Source organism: Lithobates pipiens, unplaced genomic scaffold, assembly GCF_037356315.1.
Source record: "Lithobates pipiens isolate NorthernLeopardFrog02 unplaced genomic scaffold, aLitPip1_a1.2 Scaffold_8, whole genome shotgun sequence".
Lineage (NCBI taxonomy): Eukaryota > Metazoa > Chordata > Amphibia > Anura > Ranidae > Lithobates > Lithobates pipiens.
Window position 1 is genome coordinate 252,021,695 of NW_027507903.1, and position 22,916 is coordinate 252,044,610.

The window sequence follows — 22,916 nt, forward strand, 5'->3', positions numbered from 1 at the left end:
TGTCTTTATGGACCTTGCTGGTGCGCAGTCATGTTGGAACAGCAAGGGGCCATCCCCAAACTGTTCCCACAAAGTTGGGAGTATGAAATTGTCCAAAATGTCTTGGTATGCTGACCCCTTAGGAGTTCCCTTCACTGCAACTAAGGGGCCAATCCCGAACCCCTGAAAAACAACCCCGCACCATAATCCCCTATCCACCAAATGATCTGGACTAGTGCACAAAGCAAGGTCCCTAAAGACATGGATGAGCGAACACAAATACCCTATACAAAACATGCTTTTACTTTCATATACACTTACTCATTGAGTAATGCTTTCAGATGTAGTTGCAGACTGCGTACAGCCCCATGAAGACTGTTTAGCTCCCCGGTCTCCCTTTTTCTCCTGTTTGTGCGCTCTGCGCTGGACTGATGTTGCGTTTCAAAGTAACGATAAAACTCATAGCTACGTTTCAGTTCGGTCAAGCAGGTAGACTGCGTGTGAGGTAGATCCTGAACCACATCACACCAAATGTAGTGTGGAAGCAGCTCTGGGTTGGTGATTGGGCCTTGGTATGCATTTTCAGGAGACAGCAGTAGGGCTAGGCGTCGAAAGAACTCTGAACTTTGTCCTATCCAGAGCTGAAACAGAACCTGCCAAAACAAAAATGAATCCACTTCTGAAAATTCATCACAGCACAATTTCAGAATATTTAAGGAACAGACAATCATTACACTAAACAAAAGATGTGGTGAAATTATGTTTTCATTAAATCCTGAAATAAAAAAAAAAATTATATACATACACATATATATATTCAGGTAATCTGTCTGTTTAAGAAGACCCCTTTCACACGGAGGCAGTTTTCAGTCATTTTAGCACCTGAAAACTGCCTCCCATTCATTGCAAAGAGTGTTTTCACACTGGGGTGATGTGCTTGCGGGACATTAGAAAAAGTCCCGCAAGCAGCATCTTTGGGGCGGTTTGGGAGCGCTGTATACAGTGCTCCCAAAACGCTCCTGCCCATTGCAACAAACAGACAGCACTTCCGAAGCGCCTGAAAAACGCTGCAACATGGGAGTTTTTAACCACTTTTTTGGGGTTAAAAGCACCCCGCCAGCGGGCCAAAAGAGTGGCTTAAGCAGGGGTAAAGCGCCGCTAAAACGAGCAGTGCTTTACCACCAAAGCACGATCGGCCCCAGTGTGAAAGGGGTCTTAAAGTGGTTGTAAAGACTCAAGGTTTTTAACTTTAACGCATTCTGTTCATAAAGGTAAAAAAATTAAAATAAATCTGTATGTGCAGCAGCCCCCCTGAAATACCTACCTGAGCCTCATCTCGATCCAGCGATTTGCACGAGAGCAGCGCCACTCCCAGGTCTCTTCCTCCTCATTGGCAGCAGCATGAGCCAGTTAATTACAGCCAGTGAGAGAATAATAGGATGGGGCTGAGCCACGCTCCATGTGTGAATGGACACACAGAGCAGCAACTGAGGAGTAAGGATGATCTCTGGCGTGTTGGACATTTCCCGATCTCTGCAGCCGAGCATCGGGACAATGTCTCACTGCCTGTGATTAGCGCAGCACAGTGCCAAATTCCTGGCGGGCTCTGCACGTGGGCTGTGCGAACACACCGGAGCTCATCCTTACTAAGGAGCAAGCCTGCTCGGGTGCCCGCATTGCAAGCTGTAAGGCAGGAGGAAGGGGCCAGGAGTGCTGGCAGGGGATCCGAGAAGAGGAGGATCTGAGCAGGTAAGTATGACATGTTTGTGGTTTTTAAAAAAAATTCTCACAGGTTTGACTGATAGGAACGTGACAGCTGGCTCTCGAATCCAAGATGGAGGCATAGAAACAATGAGGGTGGTGAAGACTTCGGATTGTAGGGCGATAGCGATGTACTGCTTCGACTGGTCAGGAGGTGTTTTTTAACAAGTCACAAGCTATAGTACTTGTAGCTGCTGCCTTACTTTTGTAGCTTGTAGCTTCTGCTTACTTTTTCAAACTCGGGTTCTTTTTTAAAGCGGTAGTAAACCACTGTGCGTTTTTTTTTCTGGAACCTAAAAAAAAAGGTAACTCCATAATGTGCAAGAAAGAACAAAGCCCTTCCAGCGGTGAGCTGTCACCGCTGACAAGGCTTCCATCTTCACCCTTTCAGGTGCAAGGACTCCGGTTGTGTGAGAAGGGGGAAGGCATGGTGACGTCACTCCTGCGCATGGGCGCGGGAGCTGCCATTTATGGCACAGGACTCTGAAGGCATGGGTGACCGTTCCTTCAGAGCACATGCGCGGGTGACGTAACCGGCAGCATGTACATTAAAAAACCTCCTAAATGGTGCACGTTTAGCAGATACAGTACCTAAAGGTAAACATTAATATAGGCTTATCTATAGGTACAAATTATGCATGGGAGCTTACTCTCACTTTAAAGAAAATACATTACACAAAACTACCAGTCTATTTAAGTTAGGCTGCAGGATGTCTTTTAATGCAATATCTATCACAATATCTTCAGTGAATACAATAGTTGTCTGCCAACAAAGGAAATACAATTATACTTTTATGGTCATATACAATATACTGTATCACAGCAGACACCATTATTGGTATCTTACTTAATGCAAAAAAAGGAAGACATGTTAATAATTCAAAATAGCATAGTTGATGTAATTTAATAAAGCTGAATTATAGGATAAACAGGTAAAAAAAACGCACAACTGAAATGCAGATCGCTTTCACCAGAAAGCCAACAGTTGGCTTGTGCAAGGTATACAAACTCCTGGCTGCTTCAGCAGCTCAAGATGTGTGCAAAACTCCCCCACTGCAACCAAGGTTAATCTTAGCTGTCAACAAAAGGGTTAAACTCTGCACACAGTCCCTGGCAGATATGTAGTATAATGTTGGCAAAGGTTGGCAGTCATTGTCAGCATGGCCATGTGACAGCTCTGACCAATAAGGGTGAATGGTGCTTGGCTCTGCAGATATAAGTAGGGAGGGGGTGTTGGTAATTTATCTTTCTTTTTTTATTTATTTTTTAATAACCCTTTACTATACTATGCAACTATAGTTGGGTGAAGGTATACTAACATCTACTATGCATGAAACTCTGGAAAGAGAATGCTGCACTACCATACATTTAGAATGCCAAAAGGCAAGTATGTTTATAAAGTGATTGTAAACCCTTACATATACCCAGTGAAGTGACTGGCCTCAGGTGATACACAGAGATGAAACAATCCTCCTGCACAAGTTGTCTATTTGTAGCCCTTTTGTCTCTAGATCCTAAAGTGGTGAATTTTAAAGCTTGTCTGAGAGTTCAGAAAAAAGGGGTTAGAGAGCTGAATTTACACTCTGTAGCGCTTAATGAGGAGAGCTCTAAGAGCCGATTGGAGGTAAGATACACTACTTTGACTTCACACAGCAAACAGGAACAGAACTGAGGCAGTAAATCAGCTGGAGGTCTCTCTCCTGACACCTTTTTTTTTTGGTTTCAGGAAAACCACAGAAGAGATTCCTGCTGACAGCAGAGGAACTAAGCAGCAGGCGAAAGTGACACTTAAGCCCCATACACACTATCAGTTTTTCTGATGAGTTTTTCCTTCAGCTTTACCAAAGCCATATAAACGAGGTCCTCATAATGAAACCTTAGGGGTCTCAATTTGTATGCAATCAGGCAGACCCTTGCATTACATGGTTTTGGTAAATCTGAAGAAAAAACTCAGCAGAAAAACTGCTAGTGTGTATGGGGCTTTAGTTCTCTTTATTGAGACAAGTACACACTATAGAGGAATATGCTTTGTTCATAATTCATGTCTGAGTTTTACAACTATTTTAAAGCTCAGCTGAAGTCTCAAGCCTTTTTTAAAGTCTTATATCGCTGCATATGGTTGTCAACAGGCTATTGCTTTAAGGTCCCAAACATTTCCTTTCTCTCAGTGGAAATGTGCTTCCTGCCCTCCCACCCCAGTTCTCTATGCCAAAATAGATAAATAGGGGTCACACCCCTCACCAAAAGTGTCCTCACACACCCTTGCAGTGTGGAGGAAAAGAGAGAGTGGGGTTTAGCAGACCTGGTCTCTTAGCTCATGGAGTTTAGTAGGTCAAACTTTGGTGACTTTCGGGCAGCATAGTTATACAACTTCTGCAACAAGAAAATAGAGATTCAACTATGAAAACAGAGGCAGTTAGTATCATTATCCAATTAAATATCTGTGACTTCAAATGGGCTTTAATATACAGCAGTTACGATGCCTACCTTCAAAACAGGGAGGCTAAAGCCATCTGTGAGATTGTGGGCCTCCTCCTCAGACACCTGCTCTTCGCTTAAACCCATGCCCAGGTCTTTCGAAGGAACGACGCAGATGTAGTTAGTCACGTTGTCTATCTCAGAATTTAAGGGATAAGTTTGATTACAGTTAAGAAAACTAAGAACTAGTTTGAAAATGCCACACATGCACAGGTTGAGGATCATACACAATTTTCTTAACAGATTGTCTGCTTTTAACATAGATAAGACATTTGTACAGTGTGTGATGAAAAACAAAAGCAAAAGTGTTACCAGAAATTATTTTAAAAAGGACATCAAGACTAGAGTTTACCAACCTGCATCAGGACTTGAGCAACTTCCAGATATAAGTCCTTGTACACATGGTCGGAGATTCTGACAACCAAATCCGTTGGATTTTGTCCGAAACTGTTGCATACACACGGTCGGACAAAGTTGTCGGAAAATCCGACGTGATGACGTTATTTCGTTACGACGGGACTACGTTCAGGCTAGTAGCCAATAGCTTTGGTGTAGGAATTTGATCTGAGCATGCGTGGCACTTTGTCCAATCGGAATTCTCTACACATGATCGGAGTATGTCCGATCGGAGCATTTTGTCGGAAAATTTTACCAGCAAGTTGGAAAACTTGGTCCGTCGGATACTCCAACGGAAACAGTAAGATGTAGACCACACAGTCGGAATATCCGACAAAACGGTCCGATCGGACACATTCCGTCGGAATCTCCGACCGTGTGTACAAGGGCTAAGAGCTGGCAGAAGGCCCAAAAAGCATGAAAAAAAATTGCAAACACTTTTAAAACATTAAATACATTCAGTACATTTGGAAACCCATGCTAGGCGTCATTTGTTTTCAATCTTTATGTGCCTACTCAGAAAACATAATGTTAATCAAGTATTTGCAAGCATCCCTGAAATTGCCAGAAATGCTTTCTTTGGCTCAGATTCAGATTTCAAAATGATAATATACCTAAAAGATATCGTATAAGAGATATGACAATTAGAAAATTAAATATTAACAACAATACTCTAGCAAATTCTTGGAACAACGTTGAACAATTTCTGAATACCAGTAAATGTGTTGGCCTTTTTTCTGCAGCAGCTTCGTAGTACTAGTAAATCTTTTTTTGATACAAGAGGGAAGGGTTTGTTTTTCTTGCCATTTATGCGTTTTCCCTTTATATCGTATCCTGTATACACAGCAGAAGTGAGAAAAGTCTCTTTTGTAATTATTCTTACTTTAAAAAGTGATATTAAAGCAACTATTCTTTGTTTTAAAAAATAACAAACATGGTATACTTACCTGCTCTGTCCAGTGGTTTTGCGATTTTTTGGTGAACTCAAAAATGAGATGTAAATGCAAATAGACTTGTGAATGTGATGAATTTTCAAAAAATACCCAATCTGGAGCATGGAAAAAAAAAACAGCATTTTGACTTGCACATAAAGTCAGCAGAGCTTCACCTCATTTACTAAGCAAAGCAAATGGTATATTTGTCTTTAGTAAATCAAGTTTATAGTCTGGAGTTTTTCTGGTGGCCATTCCTAAATGCAAAGGCCAACTTCCCATGGGACTTTATGGAAAATCCTGGGGAGAAGGGGATGGAAATGTTATTATGGAGAATCCGGGGGAGAAAGGGATGGAAATGTTATTATGTAGAATCCTGGGGAGAAGGGGAGGGACATGTTATGGAGAATCCGGGGGAGAAGGGGATGGAAATATTATGGAGAATCTGGGGAGAAGGGGATGGAAATGTTATATGGAGAATCCTGGGGAGAAGGGGAGGGACATGTTATGGAGAATCCGGGGGAGAAGGGGATGGAAATATTATGGAGAATCTGGGGAGAAGGGGATGGAAATGTTATATGGAGAAGGGGATGGAAATGTTATTATGTAGAATCCTGGGGAGAAGGGGAGGGACATGTTATGGAGAATCCGGGGGAGAAGGGGATGGAAATATTATGGAGAATCTGGGGAAGAAGGGGATGGAAATGTTATTATGTAGAATCCTGGGGAGAAGGGGAGGGACATTTTATGGAGAATCCGGGGGAGAAGGGGATGGAAATGTTATTATAGAGAATCCTAGGGAGAAGGGGAGGGAAATGTTATTATGGAGAATCCGGGGGAGAAGGGGAGGGACATGTTATTATGAAGAATCCTGGGGAGAAGGGGAGGGAAATGTTATTATGTAGAATCCTGGGGAGAAGGGGAGGGATATGTTATTATGGAGAATCCGGGGGAGAAGGGGAGGGACATGTTATTATGGAGAATCCGGGGGAGAAGGGGATGGAAATGTTATTATAGAGAATCCTGGGGAGAAGGGGAGGGAAATGTTATTATGGAGAATCCTGGCGAGAAGGGGATGGAAATGTTATTATGGAGAATCCGGGGGAGAAGGGGATAGAAATGTTATTATGGAGAATCCTGGCGAGAAGGGGAGGGACATGTTATTATGGAGAATCCGGGGGAGAAGGGGATAGAAATGTTATTATGGAGAATCCTGGCGAGAAGGGGAGGGACATGTTATTATGGAGAATCCGGGGGAGAAGGGGATGGAAATGTTATTATGGAGAATCCTGGGGAGAAGGGGAGGTAAATGTTATTCTTTTTTTAACTTAAAAGAGAGCATGTCAGCATTCCAGGAAATGACTGCTAGAGCTGGTATTGTACTTTATTCATATAGACTTGGTCTCTTGTGCGATCACTAACAGTAAACTTTAAGTTAGTAAACTAACTTAAAGTTCACCCATAAGATCAATACTTTTTTGGGTGTGAACATATTAGCAGATATGTTTGCCAGAGTGTTCGTGGCATAAGGCACAGTATTCTGGCATTATTTTCCAATGTACATATATTGTCCTATTGAAACACCTAAAGTCCACTTTACAAGATATGTTAGCAATCAATCCAATCACTCTTAACATCCATTATTGGAAAGGATATTTCTTAAGCATGTACAGTGTTGCCAGTCGGGAAACTCGGAAGTTGGTCCTGAGGGTCCTGTAGACAGCTTTACGCAACCCAAGGAGATGCTGGCTACTATGTTGTCCAACCTTATCATATGGGCAAGCAGCACTGACCCTGTCAAGCAAACTTGAAAAGTAAAATGTGATACATCTGTACAGATGTCCCAAACCACTTACACCACATATATAATGTTTTCAACATACTACTATTCACTGTACTAATGGCAAATACATCTGATGTTCTATATTTCTATGTAATGTCAATTCAGTTTTACAAAGCTGGACAATTTTACTAGTATTTAAAAAATGCTGTTATCATACAAACAGGTATGTAAGAAATGCATTTGTTCTGCTATTAGTTTAAATATTGGCATACGGTTATCATATTTTATACTTCATATATACAGACATTAAAACAACACATGCACAATATAAAAGTGAAATGTATAGTAAATCATACAATGAGATACCAGAAAACTGTTGTGCTTTAGTTAGCATGTGGAAATATACACTTAGGCCAATGTACACGGGACGTTTTTTCCAATCTCTCCTGAAAGATTTAACTTAGATAGTAACCCGCGTTTAAAACGTCCATTTTGCCGCGTTTGAAAAAAAAAAAATTATATTTTTTTCCCCCAAAATAGCCAAAAATGCCTGTAAACGTTTAGCACTTGAAATGCCTCTAAACTCAGCGTCTGAACTCTTTTTTGCTTTCCAAAAAAAGCCTTTAAAAACTCTAGCTGTTGGTCATTTCAGCACCCAATCTAAGATACAGCCGTTTGTGCAGGAACGTGTGCGTTGGGAGTATTGCATTGGCAGTAGACTTTTCTTTACACCTGCCAAGAGGTCTTTTCTTCCGTGGCTGTAATGCCATTTATTTTGATTGCTCCCTCCAATGTCTGAAGTTATGCGGTCATGCATTAAAAACCCTTAAGAGCTATTAGCAGTCTATGACCTTGATGAAATAATACAGTGAACAACTGTGTAGTTTCAGTAGGCAATAGATATAATCCAAGCACGTAACAGTATGCGGATGTGTATAAACACAGAGTTGTAATAATTAAAATGCCAGAATTCAAAGCAGGGAAGATCAATATCTCATTAAAGGATCACAAATGACACTGAGTGGCCTAATTAGAGCATGCAAAAACAAAAGAGGAAAATGTCAAAAATGGCACATACCAAAAAAAAAAAAAAAAGGAAGGAGGAAGGAGAAAAATAAATTTTATATATATATATATATATATATATATATATATATATATATATATATATATATATATATATATATATATATATATATATATATATATATATATATATATATATATAATATCTTTGGGGGGGGGGGGGAAAACTGCTGCTTGCAGTTATCTACCTGCATACAAATCATGCAGAGAACACTTGTGCAATTTGCAGAGATGCTCACATATATCAGGAGATTAATACATGTAGACTGACAAAAATCAGTTCCAGTCTTAACGCCAGGTCTAATAATTTACTGTTCCCTATTATGTATCCTTATCATAATCCCTTGATCTGTGTTGCTTTGTACTCATTGTTAGAAGTCTGCCACTTTCCATTTTTTTCAGTAACAATATTCATTGGCTTGTGTCAATCCTCTGCTATTGGAGTACATTGAGAAAGTACTATATGCTTCCAATTCACAGCGCTAGCGTGATCAAAGAAGCAACTGCATGTGCCAACTGCTTTATATGAAATATTTAGCTCCTTATCGTGTGGGGGAAATGCCATGCGATTAAACATTTTGCATCAAGTTTACTGCATCCTTTACAGCTTGTTACTAATCCAGTAAAGTGCAAGAAATTCCCCAATAAAAGAAAATACAGTATGGTCCAAGGATACAGCACGGAGCCCCGTTTTTAGCATGGTGTTTGAAATCTATAAAACATGTTAAAAGAATGAGTGAAGTAATATGGAAACCAGCTGTATACCTTCACTTTACTGCAAGCTTCATGAACACCAAAGATTTTCATTGGATGACAGTAGCCATGCAGATACAATACCAAATGTCCACTATAGGAGTGAATATTTCAATAACGCATACTGTAAATGTTCACGCCAAAATCATGAAATTGTACTTTATGTGCATACCGAACGATCAATAATGTTGAGGTGGGAAAGAAAGTCTTAACTTAAAACTGAACTCCAGGCAAATATAGAACACACAAGTTAATGCAGCTTTGCAGCAGTCTAAAAATCTGAACTTGGATTTGGTATTGGCAATCCATTTAGAGCAGAGCTCAGACTTTGAGAGGGAGAAGCAGCACACATAGCCAAGGAGTTGTGACACACACACACACACAAACATTCAATATAGATTTAAATAACGGCAACAGATAAAAGGTGATACACTTGATCACACAACACATAACATTGACATTGTGTATAAATTTATATGATCTACATTAATAAAAATGCAAATCTGTCATATAGAAAAAGTTGGTACACCTCTACATTTACCACCACTTCATATCCTTGAAATAAGAATTGGGTCTTCCAGATTAGGTGCCAATGTCTAGAACCTCCTAAGGAGTATGCATCTTATCTATACCTGAGTCATCTACAATCTGGTGTTGTCTTTGCTATTGACGTGTGTGGTATCATCATGCCAAGTTCACTAAAGCTCCCTAAAGCCTAGTACGCATGGGGCTGAATGTTGGGCGTCATCGGGCGGTTTCTATTGAACCAGGCGATGTCGCCAAACATTCTGCCCATGTGTATGCCAGCTAATCCATTTGAAGCTGGCTGTTTGGCCAAAAACAGTCTGCTGACCAGCCCCCTATCAGCACTCTACTCTCAGCCAATGGCTGACAGCACTGCCCGGAGTGTTCCGGGGGGATCGTTGTACCAACATCGGAGTGTTAGTACAGTTAGTACAGAGTCTTTGACCTGATCTGTGAGGTTGTTTTTATTTAACCAAAAACTAGTAGTGTTTACGAGGCTTAAGGCCCTCAAATAAAATTGGAGTTGACTAGGAGTCTGGCAAGGGATTTAAAATGATTGCTGAATGATTTGAAAATAATTATTCCACTGTAAAGAAAACAAAAATCAAATTTGACATACATTTTTACAAGACTGTTAATTTTCAGACTGTAGGCTCTAATGAGCTGGACCATTTGATTCTTCCTGTATTAAATTGGATTGTATTGTAACTGTATTGTCTACCCTCACATCGTAAAGTGATTTGCAAACTGATGCTGCTACACAAGTCCTAAACAACAATAACAACAATTTGTCTAGGATTGGTTGGCCTTGCAAATTCAACTGAAGAGCTGCAACTCTTATAACAGTTGGAGTCAAAGCGTATGCATCTACAAATCAGGAAAAAATATTTGCACTATAAAAACAAAAAAGAGAAAGTCTTTCACTGTCAAAAAAAGAACATTAGATCAAGATTACAGTTTTTAATTGAATATTTTACCAACATGTAGGCAAAAATGTAACCTTGTTCTCAATTTGACCACGTAAAATCCACCCACCGCATACATACTGTGGCAGGGTGGCTCTATTGCGCGAAACAACGTACCCGTACGTCATTTTAGAGAATACATACTGTGACCCACTGCATGGAGGGGGAGCCAGTCAGTGGGTCCGGCGGACCCGATGTCCGCCAGCCACCCGCGACCACTCCACAGAGAGGCAGAATGGGAATCTGCCTATGCAAACAAGGTAGATGCCCGTTCTGACACGGAAGTACACAGAGATCTTCTGTTCCTTGTAAGCAGGAACACTGATCTCTGCATTGTTCCTGTCAGTCCATCCCTGCTAGTGTCATTTATACAGTAACAGTGCATTTTATTTAGCACTGATCACTGTATTGGTGTCCCTGGTCCCCAAAAAGTGTCACTTAATCTCAGATTTGTCCACCGCAATGTTGCAGTCCCGCAAAAAAACAAAACAAAACAAAAAAAAACGCTGATTATTCCCAGTAAAAACAAAACAAAAAAAAAAGTAAAAGTCCATAAATCTATCCCATAGTTTGTAGACGCTATAACTTTTGCGCAAATCAATCAATATCTGCTTATTGGGAGTTTTTTTTTTTACCAAAAATATGTAGAAGAATACATATTGTTTATAGCACAAAAAAATAAAAAAGTCGCAGATGTGATTAAATACCACTAAAAGAAAGGTCTATTTGTGGGGGGGGGGGGGATATCAATCTATCAATTTTATTTGGGTACAGCATCGCACGACCGGGCAATTGTTAAAGTGACGCAGTGCCGTAGCACAAAAAATGGCCTGGTCATTAAGGGGGGGGGGGGGGGTTAAACCTTTCTGGGGCTGAAGCAGGAATGAGTTGTTTGGTCTCAGTTACTGTAGACGTGTTTGTCGCAAAATGAAGACAGTGGGGTTTATTTACTAAAGCAAGAGTGCAAAATCAGGCTCACTTCTGCATAGAAACTAGCTTCTAACCTCATCTTGTTCAATTACACTTTGGCAATAAAACCTGGAAGTTGACTGGTTGCTATGCAGAAGTGAGCCTGATTTTGCACTCTCCAGCTTTAGTAAATACACCCCCAGTATTTCAGAGAAACCTTGTAACAACTACGAAGCATGGTGGTGGAAATGTTTTAGTTCGGGGTTGCCATGTGGTTTTTCTGTCAGGCAGCTTGAACCACAAATGGGTATTTCAACATAATTATCCAACACACTAGAAATAGCTCAAAAAGAAAGACAATGGAGGCTCAAGGTCTGGACTAGTCAAATCCCAGATTCAAAATTCCCATTTTAAAAAGAGCAGTTCATATAGGGAAACCCACAAACGTTTTGCAGAATTTTGCTTGGAGAGGTGGTCAAAAATGTCACCAAGTCAATGTTACAGATTATTTGTAAAACTGACCACCAATCTCCAAAAAGTAACTTCTGCTAAAAGGGGCAATACCAGCCTTTGATCCCAAGGGTGTAATCATTTCTTCCACAGAACACCACTGCATCTGTAATTTCATTATACAAATAAGTGAAAAGACAAAAATGCTAATATTTCTTGTGGTTTTCTACAATAGTATTTTCCCTTTATCTGTAGACAGTGTCTGAATAAAAGGTCGAATGCTTATATTTATCCTTTGACAAACCACTTATCTAGAGTAGCTTGACTTTACCAGAAATGCATCACAACATACTAATATATATCTTGCACATATCTTAGAACTCACTAACGGTGTTAGCAGAACAGGTCATTGGGTTTGCAGGAACGTTATTAGAAAAACCACTGAGGTTGAGTTGAGGCAGGTTAAAGGAAACCAAAGCGTTATATACTGTCATAGTAAATTCTGTCCATAAATGGTATTCAATGATTTCTCTACATACATTCTATAAACATTGTATGGGCATCATAGAGTAAGATTACAGAAATAATCCCTAACTGACCATACAGTCTCTTCACAAACAGAGGTCTCTGTGCTTTTAAACCTCGTGTTGACCATGCTATAGTACATATTCCAGAATGCCTGCTTTTAGCCCCTTTATAGTCTATCTAGCACATAGTAAAATACAAAGGGAAGAAACAAGTTACTATGCTCTTCATTTCTCTAGGTGAGGTGCAGGGTGAACATGGAGTGGGAGGGATGAGATGGAGTGATAATGGAGTGATAATGATAATAATAAATTAACTTTAGCTTAACTATGTACTGCACGTAGAGTGTACTAAGCTCATGTTTGTGGTCAGTTTAACGAGGAGACAACATTTTTATTCTTTTGTATGTTTCACTAAACAGTTAACACATACTACATGATACACAGATCATTTGACTTATTGGGTTATTTTTGCACATACTGTATCTTCATGTGGGATTTAAAAAAATATTAAAGTGTAACCCCAGGCAAACTGATAAATACCTGATTGGAAAACTTATGTCTACTGTTTTACCTGTCAAAGGATTTGTAAGTTTGTCCAGCCATTCAGATATAAAACACCCCTGCTATTTATGAACATTACTCTGCTACTCCCTGGATTAGCATTACTACTTCCTAAATCAGTTTATGCACACTAGACAGATGTGATGATGCTATTCCACTATCCAAGTTCTAATGAGCAGGGCCCTCTGATTCCTCTTGTACCAAATTGTAATGTAACTGTAATGTCTGCCTTTATTTTGTTAAGCGCTGAGCAAATTGTTGGCGCTATATAAATCCTGTATAATAATAATAATTCAAAGAGGAGGGTGGAAAAATAGGAAGCCACAATACTGAAGCAGGAGGAGGAATTGCTGAATTAGGGACTAAACGTGTTGCCTGTCCGGGTGTGAAGTGTGGAAATTTGTTAAAAAAAGAATTACAAATTCTTTGGTAGGTAAAACAGTAAATATATATACACATTTAAAAGTTGCATTTTGCTGTTGACCTTGAGTTTTGCTTTAAAAGGAGACTTAGGACGCCTTCCATTCCAATCAGCAGGGGATATCGGAGCAGATGACAGGTCCGTGTCTGCTCAGGTTATACAGAGGAGTAAACAGACTCCATTGTCCGTTTACACAAAGCTACCTCCAATCTGATGCACTCAAACTGAATGGCTCCTCCATTTTTTTTGTGGGCCTGATCGGACCTAGAGATAGGCAGGTGATAAGCTTAACAGACACAAGTCCATTTACACCCGCCGATCTACAGGAATGCATGGACCTTTAGATCAGGTCTGCCTGAAAAACTGACACGTGGGCCTCATTGGATCATCCCTGTGAAAGTGCCCTTATAATAAGATTTCAATGGAATGGTGGCAAAATTAGATAAAAAATGGTTAGTACAACACTCCATCTAGGCCACTGACCATGCTCTTTGTATTGATTTTTTTTTTCCCCATAAAATGCATATGCAAACAATTCTAACAATTTATTTCCATAAGTTCACTTGTATTCAGGTTGTTTATTACTGAGAGGCATTTACACAAACTGCGTTTGTGCTTGGTAAAGGTTTCCTTTAGCAAGATCTTCCTTGTAAGCACTTGGAGAAGACTGCAGTGGGAAAGATACACATTACACTTCTCTAGCAGTACACAACTCCCATGCTGGATCAGAGTACCCAGTCATGACTTGGCTTATTTCTAAATCTGAATATTTTGTTTTAAAATTATTATAACTGTGCAGGCTTACCTATGAAAGATTTACAATTGTCCCTTAGATCCCTTTTACATGGAGCAGATCCGTTGGACGGACTCCGCTTTGCTCAGCAGGGGATCGCTGTGTTGATCCCCGTTGAGCAGGCGGATGACAGGTCCGTCTATGCTCACTATGCAGGGTGGGACCTGTCAGAGCTCTGCTGTCCTCTATGGGGAGATCAGATGGAAATGGACAGGCTTTGTCCATTTTCATCCGATCTGATGGACGGGTGGCGAATGTATCGCCATCCGTCTGTTTTGAGCGGATCTTGACGGATCGGATGGCAAGCGGGTGTCAGCGGACACATCTCTGTTGACATCTGCCTGCCCATAGAAGTCAATGGGTAGCTTGCTCGGATCAGCCTGAAAAAACGGACAGGTGGACCCGAGCGGGCCAATCATGTGAAAGGCGCCTTATCTTTTAGTAGTTTGTCTTACAATGGCGCTAACAGTAAATACTAAGTGATGGGCCCACTAATATTTGACATTTGCTGCCCCTTAAACTGCCACTGAAAGCTCATGTCTTCCATGTCTTAAGTAACTATTAAGTCATTTATATTTCTCTACTACAAGTTTTGCAATACAGATATGAAGACTGGATATAGAATCAAAGTAGGAAATTCAAAAAAGAATTTACAGCACTTTCTGGCTGCATCAATCCTTTAAAATATCCTGCGCCAAATTTATGGAAGTCTTGTGACATTTTCAGTAACAGTTCCAACACATAGGTTGTGGTGTGACTATAAAAGTTAAGCCTGCACATTAATAAAACTTTTAAGGAGATCTAAACCCAAGAATAAAAATATAATGTAGCTCATCAGTCCTTGTGGTGCCCGCTTTGGTTTTCAGTTTTTTCAGGCCACCTGCTGGAAATCCAGCTTTCTTGCAACTTCCTATACACTGAACGGATATCTCAAACAAACAATCTTATTCGTTTTCCAGCTGTCTTCTGTGAACTACAAACTACCTTCTTGCTATGTAATGGAGAAGAGGCAAGGATGAGGAGGTGTTTAACCACTTCCAGTCAAGGCCAATTCTGACATTCCTCTCCTACATGTAAAATACTATTTTTTTTGTTGCTAGAAAAACGACTTGGAAAAGAACCTCCAAAACATAAAAAAAATTTTAAGCACATGTCCTAGACAATAAAATGGTGGGCCCTGCATATTTTTATGTCACATGATATTTGCACAGCAGGTTTTTTAAATGCAATTTTTGGAAGCACAATTTAAATGAATTTTAATGCACAAAAACACAATACAATACACAATGTTTGGTAAAATGGAAAAAAAGATGATGTTACACCAAGTAAATAGAAGATGTCATGCTTTTAAATTGCATCCACCCATGGAACAGCGCCAAATTATGGTACCTAAATTCTTTAAAAGCCTTTAGGCCCCTTCCACACGTGTGCGACTTGGGACTGCAAATTTGCATGACAAGTCATACCCCATGATTTTCAATGAGTACTAGAGCTGCACGATTCTTGCTAAAATGAGAATCACGATTTTTTTGCTTAGAAGATAGATCACGATTCTCACAGCGTAATATCATCTTTCACATAAAAAAAAAAAAATTGTGCTAACTTTACTGTTTGTTTTTTTTGTTTTTTATTGAAGTGTATTTTTTCCTAAAAAATTGCATTTGAAAGACTGCTGGGCAAATACAGTGTGACATAAAATATTGCAGCAATTGCCATTTTATTCCCTAGGGTCTCTGCTAAAATTTATATTATATATTTATATATATATATATATATATTATATATATATATATATATATATATATATATATATATATATATATATTTTTTTTTTTTTTTTTTTTTTCGGGGGGGGGTTCCAAGTAATTTTCTAGCAAAAAATATTGATTTTAACTTAAGAAAGAAGTGTCAGAAAAAGATTTAGATTTTAAGTGGTAAACTTCCTGCATTTAGGGGTGGCTAAAAGCTTGGCAGACTGCCCAGATTATTTGTTTACACAAGAAGTTCTATCCCTTTGATCTAAGAAGTAAGCCTTAGTTACACTGTTTCAAGTTCTAAACTTGGCAGATAGCCGGGATGCTTTCTTTTGACAGCTGAGTGAGCAGATAATCTCTCCACTTGTTGCCTACTCTCAGGGAAGAGATCGTGGGGGGGTGTGAATCGAGATTGCGGTTTTTTAACAATTTATCGTGTGGCTCTAATGAGTACCATTCATATCTGTGCGACTTCAAAGTAATCCCTGCACTACTTTGATCCACCATTGATGCGACTTGATGTCCATAGACCTCAACATTACACAGGCATTGCTTCAAGTCGCGGCAAAATTGTGAAAGGGGCCTTACAAGTTATCTGTTTAGAGTTACAGGGTAGTTCTGGTGCTAAACTTATTGTATTTGCTCTCACGCTTGTACATAGATCACACGTGTGGTGCAATCACTGCTTACATATGTGTGCAGCATTTGTGCATGAGCACGGAGGAATGGGGAAACTTTTATAATAACATTTATTTAATTTTTTTCTAACACTGTACCTTTAACTTTTTTTGATCAACTTTATTGCTATTACAAGGGATGTGACAGGTCCTCTTTATGGAGAGCATTAATGGTATAATAGCAGACATCCCAACCTGAAAAAAAAAAAATTTAAGGGGGGTGGCAAATTTATTTCAGGGAGGTGACGCTCCGTGCAACAGTGAGCAGTATATGGGGATGGCTGTGGGCAGTATACAGTGGGGGGGGGGGGGGCAGTAAATGGGAATGGCAGTGGGCAGTATAGAGTGGGGGGAGAAGTATATGGGGCAGTGGGGGGGGCAGCAGTGTATGAGAATGGCAGTGGGCAGTAGAGAGTAGGGGGAGAGCAGTAAGTAATTTAGGGGGAGCAGTGAGCACTGGCAGTATAGGGTGGGCACAGTATGGGAGGAGCAGTGAGCAGCATGAAGTGTACTGACCACATTAGGGAGCTGAAGTATTGCAGATGGAGAGAATAGTCACAATATTGATGGAGGTGAAGCCTCCCGCTGTCGCCATGTATGTTCTTCCTCCCAGTCCTCTATCGTGCAACCACTTGTGCATGTACGTGACGATGGCCAAACCCCTGCCCACCAGCTCGGTCAGCCTGTGGAGAAACCAAATCGGGTCTGCCAGCCACAGGAGGCTACACATAGGCGAAAAAAAAAACTGCACTGCACTGCTCCCAGGGGAAAGCAACGGCAGCCCTGGTTGCATAGATATTCATACAGGTGCCCGTACAGATCCCCTGCAGCATGGGCAAGGTCCTCCAGTGGGTAGGAGGGGCAGCATATGAAGGAACCAATGTGATAATTTCTCTCCTGCCACCGCTGGATGCCTGCAGGAGGGAGAAGGAGAAGTAGGCATTCAGCGGCAGCAGGAGAGAATTTAACACATTTGTTCCTTCATATGCCGCCTCTCCTCTGGCAGTGTGTGACAGGGTGCATCAGCCCTGCAGCCGGGATATCACACGGCACTTGCGGGTGTCTGGGAGCCGCAGCCAAAATACGGGAGACTCCCGTACTTCGCTGGAGACTTGGCATGTCTGTATTAGACCCTAGATCTCTCCTCTGGTTTTCAATGCAACCGATCAGATACAGATCGATCTGATCAGCTTTTTTACTGGCTATTAACAGCCAGGTAAACAAAGAAGAGAAACAGGAAGTGACAAAATCCTCATTGCTTCCTGTTGCTGATGTCACACAGTGGGAGGAACAACATCCGTTTCTCTCACTGTGCGCCCAGAGCTGGATTCCGCCGGTCGCATCCTTACCAGACTCCCCGATTAAAATCCAATTGCGTTACCAGACCAATTGTGTTACCTTACCAGACTCCCTGATCAAAATCCAATCAAAAAAGCCTAGGGTAAAAACACTGCTTTTTCACAGATGCAGTACAGTGAGTGAGCATTGGCATCCTAGAAAAGGAACTGTGTTACTGACAGCATCTTCAGGTGAAAATAAAGGAAAAAAGCCAGAAAAAGATATGGTAGTCACCATATCTAAGGACAGATAAGCTTCTGCAGCACATAAGACCTATTGTGACTTGCTTTTTTTTTAAATATGGACTGAACCTATAGAAGAGGGATTAATTTCACACTATAAATTCAGCTTTACGTGGAATCTGACACACTAAAGCAGGTGTTGTAAACTGAAGACTCGTTGACCTCAAAATGCTCACGTAAGAATATTCATTGCCTTCAACATCTGCTGAATTTGCCTACGAGGACAATATATCTTGTTGTTTGCTTGAAGCCCAACATGGAAGTTGGCCATGAAATGAAGCAGGCATGGCATATAAATAATATATATGTATCAGCTTATTGCTGTTTGAAGAAGTTATGCTTGTCTTTTTGCATTAGCAAACAGTTAAACAGCATATCCAAGAATCTTGCAAAGATGGAGGATAAACAGTTTACATTAAGCAATTCAGGTCCTAGCAAATCTTAAAGGCAAAGTTCAGCTTTAAATAAAAAATAAAAAAAAATGGAGGGGGGGGGGGGGGGTTTCTTAGCAACATATTACACCCCAAATCTGAGTGCAACATGTTGCAAGAGATGGATCTAGCCTTTAATCTACAGCAGAAGCAAAAAATGATGGCTTTACTAGCTCAATGTGCCTATATCATGTCCTCCACTGGCAAGGCTTAAAAATGAATGGCAGGGGAAAGGCAGACATTGGGCCAAGATGGCTAGTATGGTGGCACCTACCCTCTGTGGGTCTTTTCTATTATGTTTAAAAGCAGGGAAAGTTCCCAGGCTCATTAAACATACCTGCTGGTTTTTAAGCTGGGTGGTCTCTTGACGTATAGTAAATATGGTTAAACAACCTGACCATACATGAAATGCAAAACATTGTACAATACATGAAAAAAGCAAAACACTTACAGGGTGAATCCCCGAGAAATAACTTCAGTTTCTTGGATCAGGCGCAGAGATTTTCTCACAAGGTTGGTGAAGGCTCGGCTGTTTGCTACGGTCATTTCCAACTGGCCGCAGTATTTTTTCAGTTTGACCTGTAGCCTGGCTGCGCTCCATGTTCTCAGCATTCTCAGGACGGCAAAAATGGCAAAGAGGAGAAGGCTGGGCCCCCAGATGAATAAGGAAGAAAAGTGCCAAGATTTCAGTGCAGCCAATGCACTGAGGAAAGCAAACAATACAGACATCTCCCTGTACAAGGAATGGAAAATAGTCCATTAGTGTTCAGATCAGAACTACCTACTCTGCAAAACAAAATTCTAATATGTAATCTAATGATAAAAGTTGGGAATACACCAGATGGTCATATTGCCAACGTGATAAAATGTCAAAACTGAAAGTAGAGGTCAGATCAGTCAAATCTAAACTTAAACCTGCTTCCACTCACCCCTATTCTAAGCCCTATACTAACTACCCTGTAAAAAGGAAAGAGGTCTATACTTGCCTATTCTCAGGGCGCTCCGGTAAAGTCATGAGATTGGCTCCCAGCGTCAGTTTCAGTGTAGAGGAGGGACAGCGAACAACAGCCCATAGTAAGCCTATGGGTAACGTCATCGCTGCAGCCATAGTGAGAAATCTCTCCACTTCACTGAAGCTGGCCACTGGGGAGATCAAGTGACTGGATCAGAGAACCCTCAGAATTGTTAAGTATATGCATCTTCCTTCCACAGGGTAGTTAGTATAAGGCTTAGCATAGGGATGGAAGCAGGTTTAAAAAGGAACAGTTCACCATTGGCAACAAGTTACACGTTGCACCTATATTTAGGGTGTAATATGTAATATGGTACAGATGCACCAGCCCCCTCTCCACCTTCCGTTTACCCATCACACCCTGCCCCCCCAGGTCATCCATTCACAGTGTTCTGTGAATTTTGTGAGCACCTTTTATCACTCTGTATAAAATGAGGTACTTGAAAATAATTTTTCATAGGAATACAGCAAAGTATAGGACCTAAATCTGTTTCATCTTGGTGTTTTATATGTAGAGAATGGTTTAATAAATGTTTTTATATATATACACACATATACACACACATACATACATATACACACACACATACGGTATTTAAAAAATAAACTTTTTAAATAAGTGGTTTCACTTGCTTGACTGTACCAAATATTAGGAGTTGCTAGGGAGCGCAGTGTTGGAAGATGCCCTTTTTGTTGATTCTGGGTCTGACCAGCAGACAGGATCCCAGGGTCAAGCAACTCAATCAGTTCCACATCCTCCTGTATCAGGACTTCCTGCAACAAGATTGCTCGCAGGCTATCGAGTCGGAATCCAATATCCTAACAGGGTGGAGGAAAGAAAAACAGATGGCTCTTAACCCTTTATTGTGAGCATAATAACAGAGGCACAGGTGCAATCATTTCACTACAATTCCGCATGGACACAAATAAATGCACAAAGGGAAATACAGAAATAAAAACATTTTGCTATTGTTGACAATAGCTTCTTACTCTTTTTATAAGAAACAGCCCCACTGAAAGCCACTCCATTAGAAAAAAAATCTCTGGCTGAAGTCTTTTGCAGGAACTGACACTTCCAGGAGTGTCAATCTCCTGGTCCTCCTGCTGAGCTCCATGTCACTGCTATATGCAGTAGTAACATGGAGGTCGACAGGAGGAGCCAGTAAGTGCTGGATGATGTATTTGATTCACAGCTTTCCCTGAACAATTCAAACACTTGGTAAAACTGAGTCTAACATAGTAAATGAACACCCATGTCCAGGGCAGTTAGAGAAGGAAAATTTCCCTGAGTGGACAAGAATAGTAATAAAAATCTGACAGAAGGCCTAATCTTTCTCATAACACTGTAAGGCCCCATACACACTATTAGATTTTCTGCAGATTTTTGTCTTCAGATTTACCAAAACCATGTAGTGAAAGGGTCTGCCTGATTGCATACAAATTGAAACTCTTAAGGTTTGACCCCATATAATACGGCTTTGGTAATTCTGAAGACAAAAATCTGCAGAAAATTGTATAGTGTGTAAGGGGCTTAACACATAAAAATTGGGAGTTTGACTAGCAAAATCAAGAAACATAGCCAAGTCAATAGCTACTCTTCTACAAATATATTTTGTTAAATATGGAACTCTTTAAATGAGGCATACAAATGGAGAAATGTAAACTATTTACTTGGACATTAAACATACATGAAGGGTAAAGATTAATGGAAAAAAATGGGCTGAGGCCTGTATGTAGTTCATGAATCAGTTATGTGACTTGAGCCACCAGGTGCTGCATGCAGGCAGCTTAAGTGTAGGGGGATGTAGCAGCTGCATGGATACATTTGCCCATCCTTATCTGACAGCTGTGCAGGTAGGTACCTTCAAATGCACACTATCTGCGTTCAAGGCCACTTACCGCACCCCCCGTCAAAATTTGGTCAAGCAGCTCAATACGTGATATGTCAATACTACTGCTGCATCCCCATAGTCTTACATGGACTACCTGCATACAGCACCTAGCTGCTTAAACCATATAATCACCTGGCCCACTAATTGTCTATGAGCTTCAGCACTCATGTGAGTGAGGCCTACAGGTGTATATAAAAGTCAGGATGAAACTTACATTTAGGAATATTTCATTCTTTAGTTAACTCATTTGAAACAATATAAAAACCAAGTTATAATAAAACATATACTTGGTAAATAAGACTATGCATATAAGCAATGACATGAACTAACTGTGGCTTCTCAGTGGTCAGTATCAAAAGGTAGGTGGGCTTCTAGAAAGAGACATCTACATGAGCCAAAAATGCAATTTCTGTTTACCTACACATATTAAAACAGTACTAGTGGAGGCCAAGAGGCTTTCTAGGGCAGAGGAATGCTCAGTTCCAGTAACAGTACTCTCAGTCATTTTCATCTCACAAACCTAAGCCACCATCACCAACATCAGCCAGAAGTTTAGCAATTACAGCTTGTGCCAAGGATAAGCAGTCATCCAACTGTGAGGGTGCAGTTTGGTTTTTGAATGGTGGCATTCATAAAATAAAATGCTAAATCTTGATACTCTATCCAACATGGCGAGAAAAAAAAAATAAAAAAAAAATAAATCACAGAAGGGAAAAAAAAAAAATATTCAAACTTGTGTGTCTGCTTGGAAGACGTGTTAAAATGTACATATCAGTATATCTTAACAATATAACCTGGCTTCATCAGAAAGTGCTACAAGTTAACCAACTCTCACAAAAGATCCCATCTACGCTCATCAGTTTGGTTTAGAAAGAGATAAAAGGTTGCAGCTTCTTCTGCCGTTTCCATAACAGAGCAAAAAGCAGGATAAGAGGGTGGTGAGTGGAATACTGGCACTGATGGAAACTGCACTGTGGTCAAGAGTGAAGTACACATACAATCAGACTGTACAAATGGACATTGCATGGCATATGAACAGTCATATCAGGACACTGTTGGGTGTGATAAATTTGTACAAGCTTTATTTGAATGTGCATGGCAGGAGGAAGGTTTGTCAGATTTCAGTGTATATAACCAGCCTCAATATTATCCAGGGATATTTCCTCTTTTTCTTAATATCAAAGTAAAGGTAAACAGACAACACACATATACATAAAAAATATATATATATATTTTTTTTTTAGTATAATA

The 22,916-nt window shown here is 40.3% G+C and overlaps 1 protein-coding gene across 3 annotated transcripts in view; it reads right to left on the reverse strand.

Annotated features, from left to right (window-relative positions):
- VEZT (vezatin, adherens junctions transmembrane protein) overlaps window positions 1–22,916 on the reverse strand; it is a 57,456-nt gene that overhangs the window by 10,052 nt on the left and 24,488 nt on the right. For 2 of the 3 annotated variants that reach the window (XM_077470266.1, XM_077470264.1), the window contains exons 4-8: window positions 20,417–20,592; window positions 19,213–19,494; window positions 7,203–7,352; window positions 4,228–4,375; window positions 301–632 (exon numbers count right to left, since the gene is read on the reverse strand). In XM_077470266.1, the coding sequence (XP_077326392.1) occupies window positions 301–632; window positions 4,228–4,375; window positions 7,203–7,352; window positions 19,213–19,494; window positions 20,417–20,592 (1,088 nt within the window). The remainder of the gene's footprint in view (window positions 1–300; window positions 633–4,227; window positions 4,376–7,202; window positions 7,353–19,212; window positions 19,495–20,416; window positions 20,593–22,916) is intronic. The other variant, XM_077470265.1, reaches the window with a different exon arrangement.